Genomic DNA, 23,348 nt, shown 5'->3' on the forward strand with positions numbered 1-23,348 from the left:
TCAATTACTATAGTCTAATTAACATACTGATCCAATAAAAACCCATAATATAAGTAGCAGAAAATTGCAACTATGACATGGTAATACAAATTTGACATGGGCAAAACAATGTATTTGCTAGAATCTGACATTTCAAAAAACAAAATCATAAAATCAAACCTAAATCATTGACTAAATTCTCGATAGGTCCTATTGAGCTTACTTACAAATTGTAAACAATGCTAAGCAATTGATCATCACATACAGAGAAATAAAATAAAATCAGGACCTCGTGAAATGTATTGATTTAAGACGTATTAAATTATCAAATTCGATTAATATAAGTCCCTCAATTTTCCGTCGTTTTCATGTCAATTACACAACTACATCAACACGATCTACAGCAATCCAGAGCTGATTCTCATAAATTCTACGCAAATCTTCACAACGTTTGATGGCGTACGTACCATTTCTAAATCTTAAATCTCTAATTCCTCGTTGGGATCAGTGGGCTTCCCATCTGATGTAACAATCCGGAGACGCTGGTGGCGTCTGCATGTATTCGGTTGAAGAATACGGCGTGAAATTGCCGGTTCCTTTTGAGAAGTTTTGTTCGGAGAGAAACTGAAAAAGTAGCATGCAAGTGCGAGAATTGTTGGGCGATAATTTCTGCGATTGATAGTGAAGCTTTCTGTTTGGGGGAGGAGTGAGGAGGGGTTTCTCTCAGTCTCCATAGTTTTTGCATGGCATTGCTCCTGCAACTTCGGATCTTAACTCTTCCTTGGAAATTAGTGGCTTACAAAAAACGCACCCTTTCCAATTTCTCTCTCACATTTTTTATAGTTGGAACTAACGTTACATTACACAAAAATTGCATGAGACGTGTCTATGTGCTGGCTTAGCGCTATATAATTAATGTCAGCTTTGAAGTTTTGAATCCAAGTTCACCTACAGTTAGTAAGAGGACTGAAATGCTCTAAGAGCCTTCACTTGAAGGGCCTATCTGCACCTTAACCCTTATTTATTTATATAATTTATAAAAAAAAAAACAAATACATGAGACAAATTTTTTATTGAATTAATTGTACTTTTACTCATTCTTATAGACTAGAATAAAAAAAATACTCATTATAAAATAAAAGTTTAAAAAGTATTCATTTTGAATTTAAAATGATAAATTTGTCTTTACTTTTGTTGTTTCTTTTATTTTTGCTTTTTTACCTTTTATTTAATTTAAATTGACTGAAGATTGAATCTGGCAAATTGAAAATCAAACACAAATAAAACTTCGCAACATATACATCTTCAAACCTTAAAAAGTTTATTCTTCAATTTTGGGTGTTTTCGATATATACGTAATCTTGTAGTTTGAAATGTATGTTGAGGTCTTCCACATAGTAGTTAATGTTATTAGAGTTATTTTTATAGTTAGGAACAACATTTTTGAGTTGTAGTTACTATAGTTCAAAGATTTGTGTCTTTGTTCTACATCGCTCGACTAGCAAACTTCGCTCAACATGCTCGACAATTCAATCATATCGAACAAAGGTGGTATATGAATTAATGCTCGACCACTTCGAGTCAAGTATGTTGAACAATAGTGCATTTACAATTGTTCCTCGACATGATTGACTTGTCCAGCATGTTGAGCAAAGTTTGTTAGTCGAGCAATGTAGAACAACGACAATTGATCGACATGCTCGACAAGTCGAGTAAGTTGAGAAAAGTTTGCTAGTTGAACAATGTAGAACAACGGTAATTGCTCGACATGCTCAACTCACTTCGAATCGAGGATGTCGAGTATTCGAATCGAGCATGTCGAGTATAGTAGATATTTTTATTTTTTTTTTAAATGTCATTTTGATATTTATTATATTTCATTGTTATTTTCAAATGATTCCATTATGTATGATTGTATCATATGGTGGTGTATGGAATAACGACAAGTATGAAATGGAACATCGTGAATATATTCGATTTCCATCATCGGACATGACGTTTAATAATACATTAGTAAGTCAGATTCAAGAGGTTGTTTGTTGAGATACAAATATTTAATATTATTAGATATATCCATATATGAAAACTCTCGAGGATAAAACTTTGAGCATCAAGATACTGGAAGTTGAGGATTTAAAATTAGTGATTGATTCTTTTGAAGTGTCAAAGATATTTGTATCAGTTATTCAGAGGTCAAATGTTCTTTCTTTTAATTTTGTGAATTTGCTCAATTCTCAAGCTACAAATGTGAATGTGAATCACCAAATGTATCAAACGTTACAAATTCTTCAAAGAAATATGGATTAACTTGTTGTACTTTGTTAAAATTGAAAATGGTGTTGCCAATCATGTTGATAGCATTACCAATAATGTATATGATGATGGACATAGTGTTGATCAGGGCTATAATGATGTGCTGATGACAGTTGGACAATTTTGATGGTGATGGTGATGGTGATGATGATGATGGTGATGGTGGTGACCGTGTTTGTAATGATGTTTGTCACACCCAAATTCTTGAAGGAATAAATATAATCGAGGTGTGAATAATTCATAGAAATAAACAAGGGAAATACCTTGTTAAAACCCGAAATAGGATAGAAAGTCAGGCTAGGCCCCTTTGGATCACAAGTTTTGTTTCATGCTTCTGACAACCGACGTTCATTAACATAAAACTATAAATTTTAAATTGAAGCTCAAATGAAGTCATCTTAAGTTGAGAAAACAAAAGATGTATAAGAGTAATTGCTACAGCGGAAGTCTAACATAGGAATTTATCTCTAGCCTCAGCTCCGTCCCGTCAGCACCGGCCAGCCAACCTGAAAATATTTGAAAGTATTTTTGGGCTAAGTACTAATGTACTTAGTGGGCATGCATTTTCATAAATATTTCATATTTTTGTAAAGACAGTTTATCCAATCATACTTGACATAACTTAGAAGGTTTTAAATTGAAAGAACTTCTAAGCATGTTAAAATAATTTTCATTTGTGCGCACATGTCACACTCCCTTTCCGTTACTCGCTGTGATCCCGGACCTTTTAGCCACCGACGGATCCATTACTCCTGCTTTACTTGGACTGAGGGCGTAACCCAGCCAAGCTCCCATTTGGGACCCAATGCTCCGGAACACATCCCGTCGAGCACCCTTATAACGCCTCATACATGATTAGTGCCCGATGGAGATCAACCCACCAGGTCAGCTAATAGGTGTACACAATTCTCAAATAATGTGTTAGGTCAAGAGAGAACCTCGATCGATTCATTGTTGCGAGCCTTAAACGGAGCAGAGTGCACAAAATATTTTAATGGATAAACAGTTTGCATTTAATAGAATAAACAATTTGCATTTCATTGAAACATTTAGAGCTTAATAACTCAATCATACTTTATACATTTGGAAAGTAAGCCCACCTGGTTAGGCAAAGCCTGAAGATCATAATCACATATAAACCTGTCTTGGGAAAGCAGCGCTAATCCCCCTGGTCACAAAGCCTACAAGAAATTCTATTCTTAATAGGTCTCGTGAAGCTAATCTTAAGTCATGGTGTAGTGCTTAATATTCTATGATTCACTTAGCCGGGTCTTCAAAAATTTGATGAATAAATAATTGAAAACTAAATTTCTTGAGTTAAGGACACCAACAATATCCTTACTCGATTTTCTTTAAAAATTGGAATTATAATTAAAACCAATTAAATCATAAATACTTTTATTGCAAAATAAATGCAATTTCATGTCATGCTTAACATATACTAAGTAATTACTTAAAATATGCACATAATAATAATTTAATATTATTATGAAAACTAGTCTTTGAAAATAATTAATCAAACTCAAAGAAGTCTAATTAATTAAAATATGGACTGCCCAAAATAATTAAATAAATAAAGGCCCAACTATTAATTAAAACTGAGTCCATGATGAAATAAAATTAGCCCAATTTCAAATTAAAAATCGGCCCATAACTAATTAAATAAACTGAGCCCAATACTGACTTGGCCCAAGTAAATAAAAGAAATCGGCCCAATAGCAGCCCTAGCCCAATTTCAAATCCAACACTCAAGCCCACTCCCCAACTTCAAGCCCAACCCCAAAGCCCAACACTCTAACTAAGCCCTAGCCCATACTCTTCCCTTCTTCTCCCCAATCACACGCACACACGACACAATCACATACACACAAACGAAATCATTCATCTCTCTCTCGACCCCTCTCTCTCAGCCATCAGTCCCGCCGCCGCGGCTCCTTCCGGCGAGGCAGCCGCTCCTCTCTCCTGGAACTCCGGCGAATGACAGCTATATGCCGCGCCGCCTTCACCTCCGGCAACCGCAGCGATGCCACGGCCGCCTCCTGTTCCTACCCGACACTTACAATGACCAGCCGCCCCCATCAAACTCCCAGCGACAAACGACGAGGTCGCTGCCGACAGCAACAACTAGCCGCACCGCCGTGGAAGCTCGCCGGGGAGCAGCGACAGCCGCTGACGACACTCGGTTCTCCCTCCTCAGATCGACGGCAGCAAGGCCGCCGGCCGTCACCCCTCTTCGGTCTCCAGCGAGCAAAACAGACGGCCACCACCGCCGTCCGCCGACTCCGACTCTCCTCTCCCTCAACCTATATCTCCTTCAACCTCCACCCTAGTCTCGATCTCTGGCGATAGCAGTCAATAGACCACCATCGCCATCGACCCCTATTCTCTAACTCCACAGTCGACGGTAGCAGCGGCGAAGAGCCGGCCACCATCGCTTTTCCTCTTATCTCCCCCGACTTCCCTCTCTACTCTCCCTTACTGGCTTCGACAGACAGCAGCTGCCAGGCCGCCGCTGCCACCGCCGAGCTTTGATCAGCCCCAGCCCCATTCCCTGTTCCCGACAGCCGGTGACTCTCAGGCCGCCGCTGTTCTGACCTCAACAAATACCCAGTTCCCGATGGTCGACGAGTCTCAACATCACAAAGAAAATCAAGATTCTTCCTTTACTAACCCATTCCTGCTATTTCATGCATCATGTATCTACAGTTTTTCTACTTAAAACATTCTTAGTTGCATAAACAGATTTAAATGATACACACTCCAATCATATTTTGTTGTGTATAAACATCTCTATTATTATTGTTGTTGATTTAATGCAAAAATGTATGCGTGTGTGCTTGCTTGATGAAATCAAAATTTTCAGAATATGGAATGCAATTAATCATATTTTATAAAAAAAAAATATGAAAATAGGCAAGAAGGTTTAAGCATGTAACCTTTAGAATTTGTGGTGATTCGAGCTTGGAAATTTGCTGCGAGTCAATGAGATGGGGTTCTTGGAGTTGGCTGCAGTAAGTGTTTTCTTGGTGAACTTGTTTTGATTGAGTGACACTAACATGGCTGATATAAAATGTGTTAGTGGCTTCTTTGGCTGATATAAAATGTGTTAGTTGGTATAGTGGTGTAAAGGGAAAGGTGGAGGATGGGATTTTTGCTGAAAGTGGGAAAGTTGGAGGATGCAACTTTTGCTGAAAGTGTTTTGATATATAAAAATTAAAGGGGCATAGTTGTTGGAGAGTAGTGGGTGTGGGAGTAGGTGGGTGAAATAAAATAAAATAAAATAAAAAGTCTTCCGGGTTGTACTATGAAAACTGTAATAATTCTTCAGGGTTTGCTGACTAAAAGCTCGTGAAAATGCTTTGAATGCTAAATTAAATAAATATGCGTCGCACATAAATTTAATAACTAAATTTACAAATATTTTAGTAAATCATTTTTTTTGTTGGAATTAAAAATAAATTCATTTTCTTTATATCCGGCGTGAATCATCCTGACTTATAAGTTCAAAATTACTCTAAATTTAGCTAGGAAAAAGCGGGGTGTTACAATGTTGATCGATATCTATACATATATAAAAGCTGGTCCATCTAGCAAAAAAAAATTCCCGCTCTTTTACTCAATCTATTTTTGGAATGTTGATTTATATTTAGAAAGTTCACTAATTCATAGGCTGATATATATAAGTTGCGGGGCCCACTTGCTACAATCTATACAGTGCTCTTTTATATCATGCAATTTATAGTTTTGTGAAAAATATCCTTTATTTTTGTGAATTTATATTTTTTTAGATAAATTTATATAAATATCCAATATTTAAAATTTAAAGTCACCAATATTTTTCAGTGTGAATTTATATAAACTAGTACGCCCGCCCGTGCGATGCACGGCGAGTATCGAAATTAAATGAAATATTTAAATAAATAAATATAAATATTAAATAGAATTAAAATATAAGTAAATGTAAATTTATTTTAAAAAATACTAATAAGTCACATCAATTACTCAATAAAACCCACCCTGAATTCGAAAACGTAAATTTTAAACTTTTACTATAAAGTGCAATGATAATGATAATTATAGTTATTAAATAATTAAATAAATTAAAATATTAAATTTATTTCCAAGTATATATTCACCATTCCTTAGATTATCTCCAACCATATAATTACATCAAACTCAATTTTATTTTAGATTATGTCACTTTCTATATTAATTATTTAATTATATTCTTAATAAACAAAAAAATATTAAATTTATTACAACACTAAGAAAATATAATACATTATAGATGGAGTGGAATGATGAAAGGTTACATAAATTCAAAACAAATTTATTTAAAGAATTAATTTGACCCAAAAAGAAAAGCAAAGCGCAGTAAAACTATGCTCCCCCACCGCCTCCAACAATTCCCTAATTCCCTAATACCAAAGAAATTATAAAAAACTTATTAACAAACAAAAGATAGAGATTAAAGCCTAATTAATAGGCCTTTTGCACTGCAAAAAGACTTTGACTTTTTAAATGTATCGCCATTTTTATACCCTATGTTTCCCTCTATATTGTTTCTCTCTGCGGTCCACCGCCAATAAGCCCAACAATTAAAGAGTATAACAATTAAACTACAACAATAAAAGACCAAAAAAGGAAGACCTAATTTCAACTATTCACGCCCAAATTTTAGGCGGTGCCGGTGCCGTTATTCTTCATCTTCACTCTTCACACCCATTTCGCCACTCTTCATTGATCTTCTTTTCCTCAAGTCCATTTCGCAGAACTATTGCAGCCATCTCGCCGCCGCGCGGTCATCTCCGCTCCCTTCTTCTTTAGCAGCAACTGCAGGCACGGCACGTCTCCCTCTTTTCTCGTTCTCTCCGCCTTTCTTTCACTCTTTGTCTCTCTTGTAGCCTCGCATCTCTCTCGTCTATCACTCATCGCCGTACGTACTATCATGCCTTCTACAACAGTAGCAACGATACCGCTCAGGCATACCATGGCTCCACCTCACGCTCAGCTCCTCCATGCGGCCTTAAAATCAGCAGCCAACATGTAATTTATGCCTTCAAACATCCTTTTTCCTTCTATTTCTCTTTCTCCATCCACGAATTTTGAATACTTAAAAGTTGTAAAAATTTAGAAGTGTATAATTTTTTCAGAAAATAAGTGCAGAGAAAATTGTGAAGTGGTAGATGAACGTTATTGGTATTTATAAATTGTAAATTTGATGCTCTATAGCAGTTTGTTACGGTTTTGAGTAGTGGGCTGCTGCAGTTTATTTGCTAACTGGCTTAGTGGGTTGTTCATTGGTAGTCATCGAATGGAAAATTGAGAAAATATGGGGTGTGGAAAAACTGAATAAGAGAGAATAATTGTCGGTAAGTTAAACTTGAGGAATATTCTGTTAAAAAATTAACGGTAAGTTAAATGCTGTTAAACTGGTTCTTTATATAATATATAGATTTTGAAATATATATATATATATATATATATATATATATATATATTTGTGAATTTACCCGTGTGGATTTAAATATCCAATATTTAAAATTTAAAATCACCAATAGTAAATTTATGAATTTATATTTTTTTGAAAAATATCCTTTTCTTGTGAATTTATATATTTTAGATAAATTTATATTGAAATATCCAATATAAATTTATAGTTTTGTGAAAAATTATCAATTTCAATTAAATCTTTTGTGAAAAACATCCAATATTTAAAATTCATAATATAAATACATGTAAATTACATGAGATCTTGTAGTCATTTGCAAAAGTGAATATTATTTTTCATTTACACGCAATTTTTGACTATAGATTATTTTTCAATTCAAGAGAATAAGAACTTATTTACGAACTCTAGCAATATCTCATATTAATTCTTACTGAGCATCTCATTTAATATAATATATTAAATATATAAGTTTCATATATATCTCCCATGAAATGTGAATCCCCATGGCCTATATAAACTAACTTTTTGTGTTAAAATTTTACTTACACTCCCTTCTCATTTTGATATTCATCATTTCTCTAATCACAAGCATGCCGACCATGTGGTCTTTAGTAAAAAACTTGCAACCAAATAATGCCAGATCTACAATTAAAATGAGACTTGTGCGTGCATACAACCGCTCATCTCAAAGCACCAACAATGTTATCAGCTATGAGTGTATTTTTCATGATCGTGAGGTAAAAATTCTCTATTCACTAAACTATTGCGTATTTAAGCATTTTTGCAACATTATTATGTTTTTCTAATTTAGTTATTTTTTAATATAGGGTGACCGCATCCATGCTACACTTGATCGCACGTTGATCCCCAAGTTCAAACATATCTTGAAAGAAGACAGTGTTTATGCCATAAAATTTTTTTTGGTGATGCATGATTCCAACGAAAAGTATAGAACAACGACAAATGTCTACTATATTAAATTTATTAATAGTAGTCATATAGTTGAAATTTATGAAGAAGGTTTTCCACGCCAACTATTTAACTTTAAAAGTTTTGAAGAAGTGGCCTCCATTGCAATGACAATATGCTATTTGGTAATGTGTTTATTTCATTATTTCCTTATACATGCATATTCAATTGATAATCTCAAAATTCATATTTTTATAAACTCAACATTTTGATATATCTACATTATTGGTATGCATTTATATATGTAGATGTAATTGGTGTGGTTTATCACAAAGTAGTCAAAATTGTATTTTGCAATGATGGAAGACAAGTTGAAGGGGTCTGAAATCTTGATATGTAATGAAGACAAAGTAGAATGTTCGACTACTACAAATGTTGTATATAAAGAAATTTTCCAAAATTTATAATAATAAGATGAGAAATTTCCAGTTGTCTTTTCATGTATTATTATTTTTACATTGATTTTTATGTAATTAAAAATGATAGTCTTAAATATATTTTAGTAGTAATATAATTGGTATAACAGTTGTATATTAATGAAATATTTTTAAAACTCATTTATTTTAAAGATTATACAAAAATGTCTTCGAGAATGTTACAATAAAACTTTAACAACATATGTAATCCCGTGCATCGCACGGGTAAAACACTAGTTCTCTTAAAAATAGGCATAACGAAGTCGTCGTTTAACTTCACACAAATAAATTTGTAGTGTTGTGCCTACAACTTACTTTAGTTAGTGAAAAGTCCAATGTCAAATCCACATGAAACTGATTGTAACTTATGTGATCATGTTGTCACTAAAAATGAGTTGAAATCTGCTATCTGCTATGACTACTCTTGTGGGCAAAACAATAAATAAAATTAAGCGGAAACAGAAATAGGATTTGATAAAAATAAATAAAGATAACCTCACTTGGACTTGAATCATTAATTAAACATGAATATTCCTCGATCATAGGTGCAATCATATTCACTACATACATATGTCAATTGGTTATAGGTCAAAAGCAATAACGTTCATATTGTCACGCGTCACGCACTGAAGCCACTACCCCAATCTTTCTTTTTAGTGTATAAATCCAGAAATTATCAGTTAATGCCCATAAAACATTAAGATTTAGAAAGACCTAATTCGACTAATCATATAATCAAAGCCACCAACCTAGACTCCAACATCAATTGTACTATTTGGAGGCTGAAATTTCTTTCGCCTTGTGCCCAAAATTTATTTGTGATCAAAACTCCTTAACCAAAGTTTATTTGCGGTCTACAAATTAAAAAAAAATCATGCGTATAATATTAAAAAGCAAATTGATACGTCACAATTTGAAAAAAAGAAAGAAAGAAAAAAAAAACCCCTTTCAATTGGTAACAAAATAGAAAAACAAACAAAATGACAGTTGACAATATAAGAACAAAACAAAAGAAAACAAATTAGATTTTTACAGAAAATTAAAAAATATATACATAAATAAAGGGTTAATTGCTTGTAAATTCTTTAACTCGTTGTTCAATTTTAACAACGATCAAATCTCCGGTGAATTAGAAACACACGTGGCTATGATGTGGCTTCTAGTTTTGAGCCACCACCTGAATCCAGCCACCCCAATCCATCGCCACCGCCTGAATACAGCCACCCCAATCAAATCCTAACAAGACTTCATTTTCTCACAAGATCTGCAAATAGAGAGATGTGTAAAACATAGGAGAAGAAGAATTTCAGAGAGAGAGAGGAAGGGCCGCAGGGCCGCGGATGAAGAAGGAGGGTTGCAAATCGTGGAAGAGGATGGAGTATGGCGGGAGGAAGAGAGAGTGCGGTGGGGCGGCGGAATAAGAGGGAGGGCCACAGGCCTAGATTTGAAAATCGTGGAGGAAGAAAGAGGGCGGCGGAAATCATGGAGGAAGAAGGAAGGCCGCGGGGCGGCGGAAAACGTGGAGGAAGAGGGAGTGTGGCGGAAGGAAGAGGGAGTGCGGCGAGGCGGTGGGGGAAGAGGGAGGGTCGGCTGGGCCGCGAAAAACGATGATATTTTAAGCTTTTCTAAAACGCTGCGTATTACTCATCGGCGAACAATTACAAAAGCGTGTGTCGGGAAGCCACGTCAGTGCCACGTGTGTTTATAAGTCGCCGGAGATTGTATGGTTGTTAAAATTGAACAATGGGTCAAAGTTGATGTATTAAATTCGAATTTTGAAAGAACGTGTTAAAAATGGATTTTCGCTAAAGTTCGTGAATTTACAAGCAATTAACCCCATAAATAAATACACCATTCGTCCCATTAGTAATGTCTCAGTTACTATATATGTCCCACTAGTAATGTCTTATAGCTATGAATTGCCATAGAATTTTGCTCGTTCGTGTATGAATTAGAAGGTGTGATGGCATATGTTATTTTAACTTTCTGACAAAAAAAAGACAACACTAAAAAATGTTAATTATATAAAAGATTCTTAAAAAATAGGGACCTTCAGATTGCTACATTGGTACGAGAATTGGAAGATCCAATAACATATTGATATTTACCGCAACACACTTCATTTATTAATCACTCATTACATATTTAGTTATTATGCCCATTCCTATCAATTTTATTGGCATTAATATATATACATGAATGTATCTATTAATTGTTTTAGACTCATCTTGAATGATCTTCAAATATTTTTTGTACTTATAATTCACGCACACTCGTACTTATATATGCTAAGTGCGTGTCTTGAACTTTCGACTTACTAACGAGTAGAAAAATGCTTTATCAACTAAGTTATGTTTCATCGTTAAATAATATTTTAAATTATGCCTATATAATATGTCATTTCCAATTGAATTACATTTGATCATTGAATAATATCTCAAGTTATGCCTACAAACTGTCTCATGCATAATACTTGAACCAAAATATAAATTGTGTATATATACTTTTAAACTTTTAAGTTTAATTTGTTGAAAAGATTTATCTTTTCGTTTTGCTCTAAACTTTTGATGGATTCATATAGTATGTCATGAACGTTGAATCTTGGTGTAATACCTCTTATTTCTCTTGAATTTTCTAATATCAAAATTGCAATTCTAAAAATCATGACTTATACACCATGAGACCAAGAATTGATATGCAATTCTGTTAGTCTCTTCTTTATTTGACTTCTATCACCTTTTGGAGGCAACTCTTTTACTTTTCTTCACTGATTCTAGCCCGAAATCTATTGGCTCCTTGATTTGAACATTAGATGAAGTATGGGTAATGTTATAAATTCAGTCTTGCTACCTTATCTGCCATAAGCATAAATATGTGAACTAGTCTCTATTCTATCTATGGCCATGGAGTTTATAGGTGCCGATGTTTAAATATGTGGAACTTAAAATAGTGGTTGTGTCTCACCCAAGTTTTGTTAAATCCCCCCAATTTTATTAATCCATATTCTACAATGTTTATAAGGCTGCTTTATGATACCTAGATACTATCTTCATGCTTCTTGAATATGTAGAATAACATTTGCTTCAGACATACAATTCAAGAAAAATAAACAAGACTAACATAACATAAATCTAATATATTAATGCTTACATTATCTTCATTACTAACACCACTTCTGTGTAGTCCTTCAACTTGAGTTAAGAAACCACAAAATTTATTGACATCATGTTGGATGATACCCCAACGATGATTTAAAGAGCTGCGAGTATGGGAAGGCCGATCAACATTTTCCCATTGGGTGTAGTAAGTTTCTATTCGTTTCCAAAAGCGATCCCCTTTCATGTTATTTCCATATGTTGCATCCAAACTAGTATTAAGCCAAGCTGATACTAGTAATTTATCTTCATCCGAATTAAAGTTCTTTCCATGTTTTTCAATTGAACTCGATTTTGTAACATCAGATAACATATCAAATGAGCCATTCTCCATTAACACTTGTGAGCTTTGTTGCAACAGAGTGGTGAAATTGGAAATGTCATCCTCCATTTCTGAATGCAAAATATAGTTTCATTGATTTAATATAACCAACTACAAGTAACCATTTTCACAAATATAATTACATTCAAGGAATAGTTGGAATTGCTGGCTCCAAAAGTATAATATAAGGAATTGATTAAATGTTCACACATTTAATATCAACTTCAATATTCTACACAGACCCATAAAAATAAAAGTCATAATTAACCTAATAACATGTAATTGTAAACAAATCAATGAACGCATAATTGCATAATTGATGTATTTGATCCAATCATAAATTTCTCACCGTCACACAGACAAACAAATCAACATATTATTTATATATATATATATATATATATATATATAGGGGAAGGCTAAAATAAGAACGCTTCTTAAAATATAAATTAAGAACCATTTTCAGCCCTTAGATCATCAAGATCTACGGTTGATTCATCACCTTGTTGGATAAATTCATGGTCCTGAGTTCGAATCCCAAAGGTAGCAAAAAATTATTTTTCGCAATTCATGCCTTTATACAGTTTATTCATGCTTGTTATACATAAAATTCATGCATTTTAGCTGGTTCGTAATTCTTAAAATAAGGGTGGTTTATTGAATAACCGCCCCCTATATATATATATATATATATATATATAAGGGTTGGGTTCCGGTGGATCCCTATGCTTATAATAGATCCGTAGATCCAAATCTAGACCACACATTTATGACATGTGGCGCATCAAGATGGTGACACGTGGCAAGGCATTTCAAGGCAAAATCTGGAGAGGGGTAAAATTGGAATGTAATTTTCGAAATTCCAAAAAAAAAAAAAAAATTAGATTTTCTCAAAATAGGTATATTTTAGATGCATAAAGTTTCATACGAGAATGCATGAACTTTCATATAAAAATGCATAAAGTTTCATATAAATATGCATAAGATTTCACCCCACCCCAACCCCACCCCCCACACCCCAGAACCCCACCCCACCCCAGAACCCCACCCCCACCCACCCCCTACCCCCCACCCCACACCCACCCCCCCCCAAAAAAAAAAATTTTTTTTATTTTTTTAAAAACTGATTTTCTGACCACTGACCCACCCCTACCCCACCCCCCACCCACCCCCCCACCAAAAATTTTTTTTTTTTATTTTTTTATTTTCTCAAAAACTGATTTTCTGACCACTGACCCCCCCACCCACCCCACCCCCCCCCAAAAAAAATTTTTTTTTTTTGAAAATCAGTTTTTAAAAAAATAAAAAAAAAAAAATTTTGGGGGGGTGGGGGTGGGGGGTGGGGGGTGGGTCGGTGGGGGTGGGGGTGGGGGTGGGGGTGGGCCAGCAATTAGAAAATCAGTTTTTGAAAAAAAAAAAAAAAAAATTGGGGGGGGGTGGGGGTGGGTGGGGTGGGGGGGCAGGGGCAGGGGTGGGGTGGCGAAACTACCAGATTTATTAAAATGAAATGCATTTTTTGTATAATTTAATGCATTTTTATGTGAAAACTTTATGCATTAAAATACCAAAACTGAAAAAATTAAATGCATTTTTCTGTTCAAAGTTATGCATTTCATGTGAAAACTTTATGCATCTTTGTGTGAAACTATATGCATCTAAAATATATCTATTTTGAGAAAATCTAAAAAAAATATATTTTTTTTAATTATTAAATCCGAAAATTACATTCCAATTTTACCCCTCCAGATTTTGCCTTGGAATCCTTGCCACGTGTCACCATCTTGATGCGCCACATGTCATAAATGTGTGGTCTAGATTTGGATCTACGGATCTATTATAAGCATTGGGATCTATATGATCCCATTCCTATATATATATATATATATAAGAATGCTGCATAATCCGGCGGTAGCAAAGTGACAAAAAACAAAAAAATAATCATGCAATTTTCTCCTTTACCAATGAACAATTAATAAGCATAATTGACTAATAAGAAATACCTTGAGATGAAATTTTCTTCTAGGGCTTCTCTTTTCTTAATGGAAATAAACGTCATACATTTTTTTTCTTGAATGATAGAAGAAAAGTGAAGGGAGATGATAAAGATTTTGGAGGGAGACAGAAAAATCATTGGCGCGGGGAATTGAAAAATTATGGCGGAAGAATGAAAATGTTTATGCCAAACAAAAGTGAGTATAGATTTAGGATTAGATTTGAGGGGTGAAAATTTTTGGTGGGTCCAACTTAATATAAGTGATCTGTTAGATGATAATTTTATCTCACTTTTTATTATTTTAGCTCAAATTTGAAGTTATGATTACTTTTGAGGGATATGTTGTGGATGCTCATACTTATCTTTTTATTTTGTACAAAAATGAAAATTATGTATTTAATCTATAATATATTAAAAAGACAACTTTTAATTTGAAATCAATGATTTGTATGGAAATTTTGTAAATTATAAAGAAATTATAGTCATACTTTATGAAAAAATCAAGTAGCTACGTTCATCGAAAATTACCATTCATTAGTTATGTAAAAAAGAACCGTTCGATATTGTCGTTAGCCCGTGAATTTTCTTTTGTAGGGACTCCTATAATCTTCCATTTTATTATTTCCATGTAAATATATTATAATAAGGCATAAATTATAAAATTATAGATGGGTAAATTTTTAATACATTTAATAGATGGTTGGAAATTATATATTCTATCGAATTCAAAAAATTATAATTTTTAGGTTTCTTATAAGATTACACCATTCATATAATTTTAACTTCCTTGCATACCCTTTATATATATATATATATATATATATATATAGGGTGTGGTTATAATGAGAACCACACTTATCGTGAGAACATAAGAACCATTAAAATCAATGCATCTGCTATATAAATTAATGCATTCGTTATTAAATTTAATGCATCCGAAAATAATAAAAATTTTGCTCCCTTCAGGATTCGAACCCAGGATCTGCATTCATCCACCAAGATGATGCATCCACCGTAGATCTTGATGATCGAATGGCTTAAAATGGTTCTCCGTTCTAATTTTATTTAGTGGTTCTTATTTGAACATCTCCCTATATATATATATATATATATATATATATATATATATATATATATATATATATATAGGGGTGGGCTACCGTGAGAGCACATTTTAAAATAAGAAATAAGAGCAATTTTTAATGTATGAATTTTATGTAGAATACGTATGAATTCGCTGCATAAAGGTATGAATTGTGAAAAATAATTTTTTGCTACCTTTGGGATTCGAACTCAGGACCATAAATCCATCCAACAGAATTACGAATCAACCGTAGATCTTGATGATCTAAGGGCTGAAAATGATTCTTATTTTATATCTTAAGAAATGCTCTTATTATAGCCCTTCCCTATATATATATATATATATATATATATATATATATATATACATATTTTTCGTGCATCACTATATGAAAAATCTTAGTGTACTTGAATTTAAGAACTTGACACATAATTGATAAAAAAAAATATACTCCCCCGTCCCAATATTGTTGGCCACATTCTTTTCGGCACGAAGATTAAGAAGGAGATTGTTATGTTTTAATTAAGCATGATTCATCAAAATTAAAAAAAACTAATTAAAGTGTTGTCTCCCTTCTCTCTCAACTCTCTCTCTCTCCCTCACAAATCAAACCCTTCTTCCTCTCTATCTCCTCTTTGCGCAGCCTTCATCTCCGGAGAGCAGCCGCCGGCCAGCTCCATCTTCTCCAGGCCGACGTCGCCCCTCATCACCTCTCTCTTGCTTCCACAGCCCGACGACGCCAACAGCAGCGCATCCAAGGTAGCAGTGCCGCCGCTTCCATTAACAAAAACCACACATTAAACCCCCAAATTAAAATCCACAATCACCAACCCCATTAAAATCAAGCACAAAGGAATCTCATGAAAAAACAATGTGTGTGGCAGAGTAGATGCCGTCAATCACCAACCCCAAATTAAAATCCACAATCACCAACCCCTAAATCGTAGATGCCGTCAAAATCGACGAGCTGCCATTCGCCAGAAAATTCAGGGGAAAATAGGGCAGTGTCGTCGGAGCTTAGAGGGGAGCTTAGGGCTCCAAATTTACAGAGACCAGGCGGCGGCGATTTCGATTTCAGATGGTGGTCAGAGGAGAGCTTAGGGCTCTCTTGATGTTGCACTTTCAGATGGTGGTCGGAGACGAAGGGGAGAGGGAGGAGAAGGGAAGGCGGCGCCCTGGCTGGAATTACCGCAGGAGATAACTTCGATTGCAGACTAGAGCGGCGGCCATGCATGGGGTCGCGGCGTAGACCAGAGAGGCAGCGGCCATGGGGTCGAGGCACAGACAGAGGGAGATGCGAGAGGCGGCGGCGACGGTGGCATTCCGCCGAAAAAGAAGAGAGAAGGAAGAAACGGCTGCTGCGTGTGTTTGTGTGTGAATATGGTGTGTGTTTATTTTAAACATGATTTAGGATTTAATTAGTAATTTAATTAATGACTCTAATTAAGTTAAATATTTCTATTTTAAGAAAGTGGCCAACAATAATGAAACAGAAAAAAAAATATGGCCAACAATAATAGGACGGAGGGAGTAGATAATTTGCTCATTTACTTTTACTTGGTTTTGCCTTCTGATCCATGTACGAGCGTTAATTTGTTGAAATAAAAGGTTGTCGAACAATTTCTACGGCATTTTGCAAGTACGAAAGACTCAACCCCAAAATTGAAAAATTTAAGATCACTTGTAAAAAAATTCCAACCAAACATGAACCGATTAGTCCTGTGCAAGAATCTAACTATAGGCATAATTATAAACACATTCACAATTTTAACTAACAAAATATGGAGCAAATTCAAAAAGCATAAAAACACATCAGTCTTGATACGAACTTAGTGCAATGAACATGGTGCAACTTAATTGATAAAATGCTTTAATAAAAAACACATACGTGATATTTATATCATGGACAACATTTAAACGAAGCTAAATTGATAAGTCACCTTAGTCCAAACCAAAAATTTAAAACATAATAAGCAAGTAGACAAAAAAGCATCGATGCCATGCATGTTCAAAAAGAAAAACAAGAATTAAAACTAGAAATTTACATTATATGATAGTAGCAGAAGTAGGTCTAAGATAAGATGGTCACATTCCATACCAAATCACAGTTTGTTTCCGCTAATTAGATTACAAGTTCACAAGTAGCAACTCTTCCTCACACCTAAACAACCAAACCACGCTTACCTCAACCTCAATTCCCATCTTCGGAGCTTTTTAAGTAGAGCGTCTCGCCTCCGTCACCCCGCCCCTCACCTCCGCCGCCGTTGCCCCCCATATCCTGCTTCCCTCCCATCCCCCTCGACTGCATCCCCCCGTCGCCGCCGCGGCTCACAAAGTCCGGGAAGCCGCCGCCTCCCAGGCCCCCCGAGCTGGCCCCCGGCTCGCCCTGCAGCATCAGGCCGCCCGAGCCCATCCCGAGTTGGCTGTGCAGGGCCTGCTGCTGCAGCGACGGGTACGGCTGGGACCCATACAGCATCGAGGAGCGCGCCGCCATGAGCGACTGAGACGTCATCTGCTGCTGCGCCTGCTGGTGCTGCTGCAGGTAGTGCGCGCCCGGCTGAATCATCCCGCCTCCGGGATACTAAAATATACGCATTGTCAATATAAAAGCGCAACTCAGTTGGTAAAACATTCCGGGAATTGGAATAAAAAATAATACCTGAGAATGCATGGTTGGTGGCTGAGGCTGTGAATCAGCAATGGCGGCGAGATACATCAAGTTTCTTTGTAGTCTGGCTTGGTTCCTAAATGAAAATGACTCATTAATTATAAATATATTACAAACTTTTTTCAACAAAAACTTGTGTAATTATACATTATTGCGGCATATTTATACAAGTTAGGACAAAGGATCACAAACATTTACTAACACATTTCAATTCACTACAAACCTAAATCATGAAAACAGACTAAATTAACCAAATAAAACAAGTACTATTAAAGAGAGATTTCATCCATAAATAGCAAGTTACATCGATAAAAAAATTAAATAAATACAAACAAAAGATACTTACTCAGCACACTCACTCAGCTTTCCCGAGTTTTGGCTCTCCACAATCTTCAAAATCAGCGATTTGTTCTCATCAAGATACTACACAACAACACAAAACCATTAAACAAAATATTTCAAGAAAACATATCTACAAGTGATTTGAGATTCTTGGAAATGTTTAAAAAGATGGGGATGAAGACAATTAATGAATAGGACAGAACAAAGAAGTGATGAGATTAATGAAGACTGACTGACTCCATAGACCTTGTGCAAGAAAAGAAATAAAACGCCTAATGCAATAAAAGATGAATTAGTTGCCAAAAAGAATCTTTTTTAAAATACACTCTCTTCAAGAACTCATCTTTCAGGATCAACAACAAAGTAAAATAATAGGCAACATGAAGAAAGTGAGACAAAAAGATTATCATGTGATCAGAAAAGTGAAAACCCTAAAATGCAAAAATTGATAAATCCCCACCCCCAAAAGATGACATATATTCTAGTCAAGCTATTTGAATATACAACAGTCAGAGAAAGAAATAGCCAACCAACCCCACAAAGATTACAAATTTAAACAAATGAAAAAAGTGCAAGAATCTCACAAAACAACTGGCAAATCAAGAAAGATTAATAAAAGTTCAAATGAGAGACAAAAAAAAGAAGTCTTTGTAAAGTTTTTGACAAAATCAGTGTGAAAAGGGCAGAGCAGCAAACCACCAACCCCAAAACACCAACAAATGGGAAAAAGATTGCAGTTTCACACACAAAATGCGGCAGACTTTTATAAAAATCAAACAAACCAAACTAATCAGCAAACACCCCCAAAAAAAAAGAGTAAAAAGAGTGGGAGCATATATATATCTGCAAACTCATTGATCTGAAGATTTGTGAGCAGAAGAAAAAGTTGGCAGAAATGCAAGAGCAAAGCAGGTATTCAGGCAGAGGACAAAAGTGAAAGAGAAAGAGCAGATAAGAGCAGAAAGAGAGAGAGAGAGAGAGGAAGAGGGGAAAGAAGAGAAGAGGAAGAAGGGAAGAGAAACCTGTTGAATGTGATCAGTAGTGACGTTGCTGGGATAGTAGGCTGCCATCATGGGCTGCATCTGCATCAGGTGCTGCTGCATGCCTCTCTCTTTTATATCCACCCCACCACACAAAAACACACACACACACACACAAAACACACAGCAGCAGACCTGACCCTCTCTCTCTAAAATATCAGATTTCTACTATCTCTTTCTATCCCTCTGTAAGTTTGACTGTTATAAGTAAGGAAGACTGCAACTGCAAGGGAGAAATTGGCCCCTCCTGTTTTTGGGTTTATCCCTTCCCTCACAAACACCCTCTTTATATTTGTAACTTGGAGTTCAAGAACTGAGCCCAACCCAAACCCTCTCTCTCTCTCTCTCTCTCTCTCTCTCTCTGCGCAATAAACAAGATTAAGCGAAGGTGTAAGTAAATATGTATGGGTGTATATATATAATCTGAGGGCAGTGCGAGCAGTGGCATAGGTACTAGTGGCTGAGGATATTTGCACCTACGTGAATAATATGATGGATTAAAACTAATGTAAAAAAGAATATGTGTACATAGCAGTAATTGCAGCTAGATTCGAGAATTTTCATCAAATTTTTGTATTCAATTATTTTAATTTATATTAGTATATAATTATCGATTGTCCCGAATTAATGCTATCTAAAATATATATCTACATAAAATGATCGTGTACACTTCTGTTGGTCAGAATAGTAGTATCAATTAATTTATTACTAGCTTGAACTAGTGATAATCATATTAATTCACTAAAAATTTCAAATACTCGTATATAATTAAAGTTGGTGATGCAAAGATTTTTAGGTCGTGTAGAGAATCGGAATTACCCAATTTTCGTAGATATATGAAAGGATTGTTTGTGTGGTGTGTCGCTGTCAGTGTGTGAGGTGTAGGAGAGAGAAAAGAATCTGCAAAGGACAGAGGGAGGGACCGAGGCAGCAGAGGCAGCAGCAGCATTATTGAGTGAATTGAAAATTTAAGAAGGAAAAAAATAAATAAGGGGTTTTTCACTTTGGGGTTTGGTCTGCTGCCGTTGCTCTGTCGATTAAAAAGTTGGTCACGTGATGGATGCTGATAGAGACTCGGACGCACAGAGAAACAGGAGAGAGAAACATGAGAGATAGAGGATCACGTCTCACCATAGTACAACCTACACATTCTTAATGGGGTTATTGCCAGAAAATACATATACTTTGTCAATTTTCTGGTTTATATCATAACCTTATTATTTGGCCAAAAAATACATCAATTTTCAATTTAATTGCAATTATAACATGACTTTATAGTCTGGCCATAAAATACACCAAGTTTCAATTTATTCTCAATTATAACATGACCTTGTAATTAATTTAGTATAATAATATCAAGTTTAATACATTAAATATTTTTAATTTTCTTTTCATCTCACAATATACTATATATAAATACATATATATTTGATAAATATACATCTATATGTAAATAATATATAATATTATTTACTTTTTAACATAGTTTCTATTATATATGTACGTAATTGGTCCTAATATTTTATAATTTCATAATTTAAATAAATAAATACTTATTATATATATAATATATTAATAGAACATTAAAATCAAATATATATATATATATATATATATATATATATATATATATATAACAAGATATTATATTGATGGCTTAAAAATACATACATATATATATACACACACACACACATATATATATATATATATATATATATATATATATTATGAAATAATTAATCATCTAACTTAATTTTTATAAAAATTAATCAATCAATTATAAATTTTTTGTACATAACAATTTAATATAAATACAATAAATATTAATACATCTATGATGAAAAATAATCTAAATAAGGTCATGTTATAATTGAGAATAAATTGAAACTTGGTGTATTTTCTGGCCAGACTGTAAAGTCATGTTATAATTATAATTAAATTGAAAATTGATGTATTTTCTGGCCAAATTATAAAGTCATGATATAAACCAGAAAATTGACAAAGTATATGTATTTTCTGGCAATAACCCCCATTCTTAAATATCGATATATTCAACATGGAAATCTAAACAAGTCGTATTTAGTTTTGTGGCCACACTCATTTTAGAGGAGCTTATTTTAAAAAGCTTATAAATTTTTGAAACTTATACTTCCTTCGTCCCAAAATAAGTTTCTCTTTGGGGACGGCACGAATTTTAAGGAAAAGTGATAAATTGTATTGATAGTGGAGAAAAATATGTTATAATTAGTATTGGAAGTGGTGAAAAGGTAAAAAAAGTGTTATAATTAATATTGGGAGTAGGAAAAAGTGAAAAGTAAGAATAAATAAAGTATTATTAGTGGTGGGGTAGTTGTCCAAAAATGGAAGAAAAGAAAGAAAGAAGAACTTATTTGGGGGACGTCCCAAAATGGAAAAAGAGGAACTTATTTCAGGGACGGAGGGAGTAAAATATTTCAACAGCTTATGAGATATCATTTTTAAGAATTTATAAATTGTCAAAGTGTTTGGATAATTGAACTTATAAGTTAGAGAGAGAAAATATTTTTTTAGAGAAAAAAAATTGAAGAAAAATGAACTTAAATGATATATAATGAAAATAATAAATTATAATTGAAAAATATTTATAAAAAAATTGTTACATATGAGATTATAAAAAAATAAGTTTGGGTACTTATTTTTTGGGAGCTTATTTTTTAAGCTTATAAGTTGTTGAGAAGCTTATTTTGCCAAACACTTTGAAGGAGCTTATAAGCTTTTAAACAGCTTATAAGCTGTTTTGAGGAGCTTATAAGCTCAGCCAAACACCCTCTAGTTTTATTATGATTATTAGTTAGTTTTATAGATGCTTAATTGGTATAGTAGAGTTTTTGGGGAAAAAATATATACATGAATAGTATTGTGGTTGGTAAGTGAGGTCGTACTTACACAGTTTAGTTCTCTTTATAGAAAAGTAGTAAATATTAGTACTATTTTTTAAAGGTACTCTAATTGCTAATCTTTTCTCTTCACATTGAGTTTTTTGTTGCCGTGGCTTCAATTTATTCCAAACTCTTGATTTTAACACTATACATTCGTGACGACGTGTGAAAATAATGGAAACATAGATTGTCACGTTCGTGTATTAAATTTGGGACTGAGCATTTACATTATGTCTTTAGTTCACCACATAAAGTATACAACAATTTATAGGAGCGAGCATAGTTTTAGGGTTGTAAGTTATATTAGTGAAAGATATAGTAAAAAAACATGTGACAAGATGGCTAGATGTAGGAATAAAAAGTTAAAAAAAAGAAAAAAAAGAATTGAGTTTATCAAGGTAAAAGAAAGAAAGGACAATAGCCATTGGTCTTTGGGCCGCCCCACCTCGGTCCAAACAAATACCGATTGGTCGCTTACTCGCGTCATGACGTCACTCCCTTTTATACATTCGAGGAATTCTTCTCCCTCCCTCCGCCTACACTATTCGTTCCTAACCGGAACTGTAAAATCGGAATCGCGATCAATAGTTTTAAGTCAAAATCGTAACCGTCTTTATCAAGGCAGCTTCCAAGTTCAAATCCAACCGGAATTATTGAATCGATTTAGAACCCAAATCGCACTCAGCGCTTCTGA

The 23,348-nt window shown here is 34.3% G+C and overlaps 1 protein-coding gene and 1 long non-coding RNA gene across 2 annotated transcripts; both read right to left on the bottom strand.

Annotated features, from left to right (window-relative positions):
* Nucleotides 1-2,505: 2,505 nt before the first annotated feature.
* Nucleotides 2,506-3,546, bottom strand: LOC130997458 (uncharacterized). The gene is made up of 2 exons (XR_009093096.1): nucleotides 3,393-3,546; nucleotides 2,506-2,798 (listed from the first exon to the last, which is right to left on the bottom strand). It is a non-coding gene; the product is annotated as an uncharacterized LOC130997458 (long non-coding RNA).
* A 14,164-nt stretch (nucleotides 3,547-17,710) lies between these two features.
* LOC130997439 (GRF1-interacting factor 1) lies at nucleotides 17,711-20,261 on the bottom strand. The gene is made up of 4 exons (XM_057922765.1): nucleotides 19,716-20,261; nucleotides 18,698-18,774; nucleotides 18,343-18,427; nucleotides 17,711-18,264 (listed from the first exon to the last, which is right to left on the bottom strand). Exons 1-4 carry the CDS (start codon nucleotides 19,794-19,796, stop codon nucleotides 17,875-17,877), a joined length of 633 nt encoding a protein of 210 aa, XP_057778748.1. The 5' UTR covers nucleotides 19,797-20,261; the 3' UTR covers nucleotides 17,711-17,874.
* Between the last annotated feature and the right edge of the window lie 3,087 nt (nucleotides 20,262-23,348).

The sequence above is a fragment of the Salvia miltiorrhiza genome, chromosome 8 (genome assembly GCF_028751815.1).
Source record: "Salvia miltiorrhiza cultivar Shanhuang (shh) chromosome 8, IMPLAD_Smil_shh, whole genome shotgun sequence".
Taxonomy (NCBI): Eukaryota; Viridiplantae; Streptophyta; class Magnoliopsida; order Lamiales; family Lamiaceae; genus Salvia; species Salvia miltiorrhiza.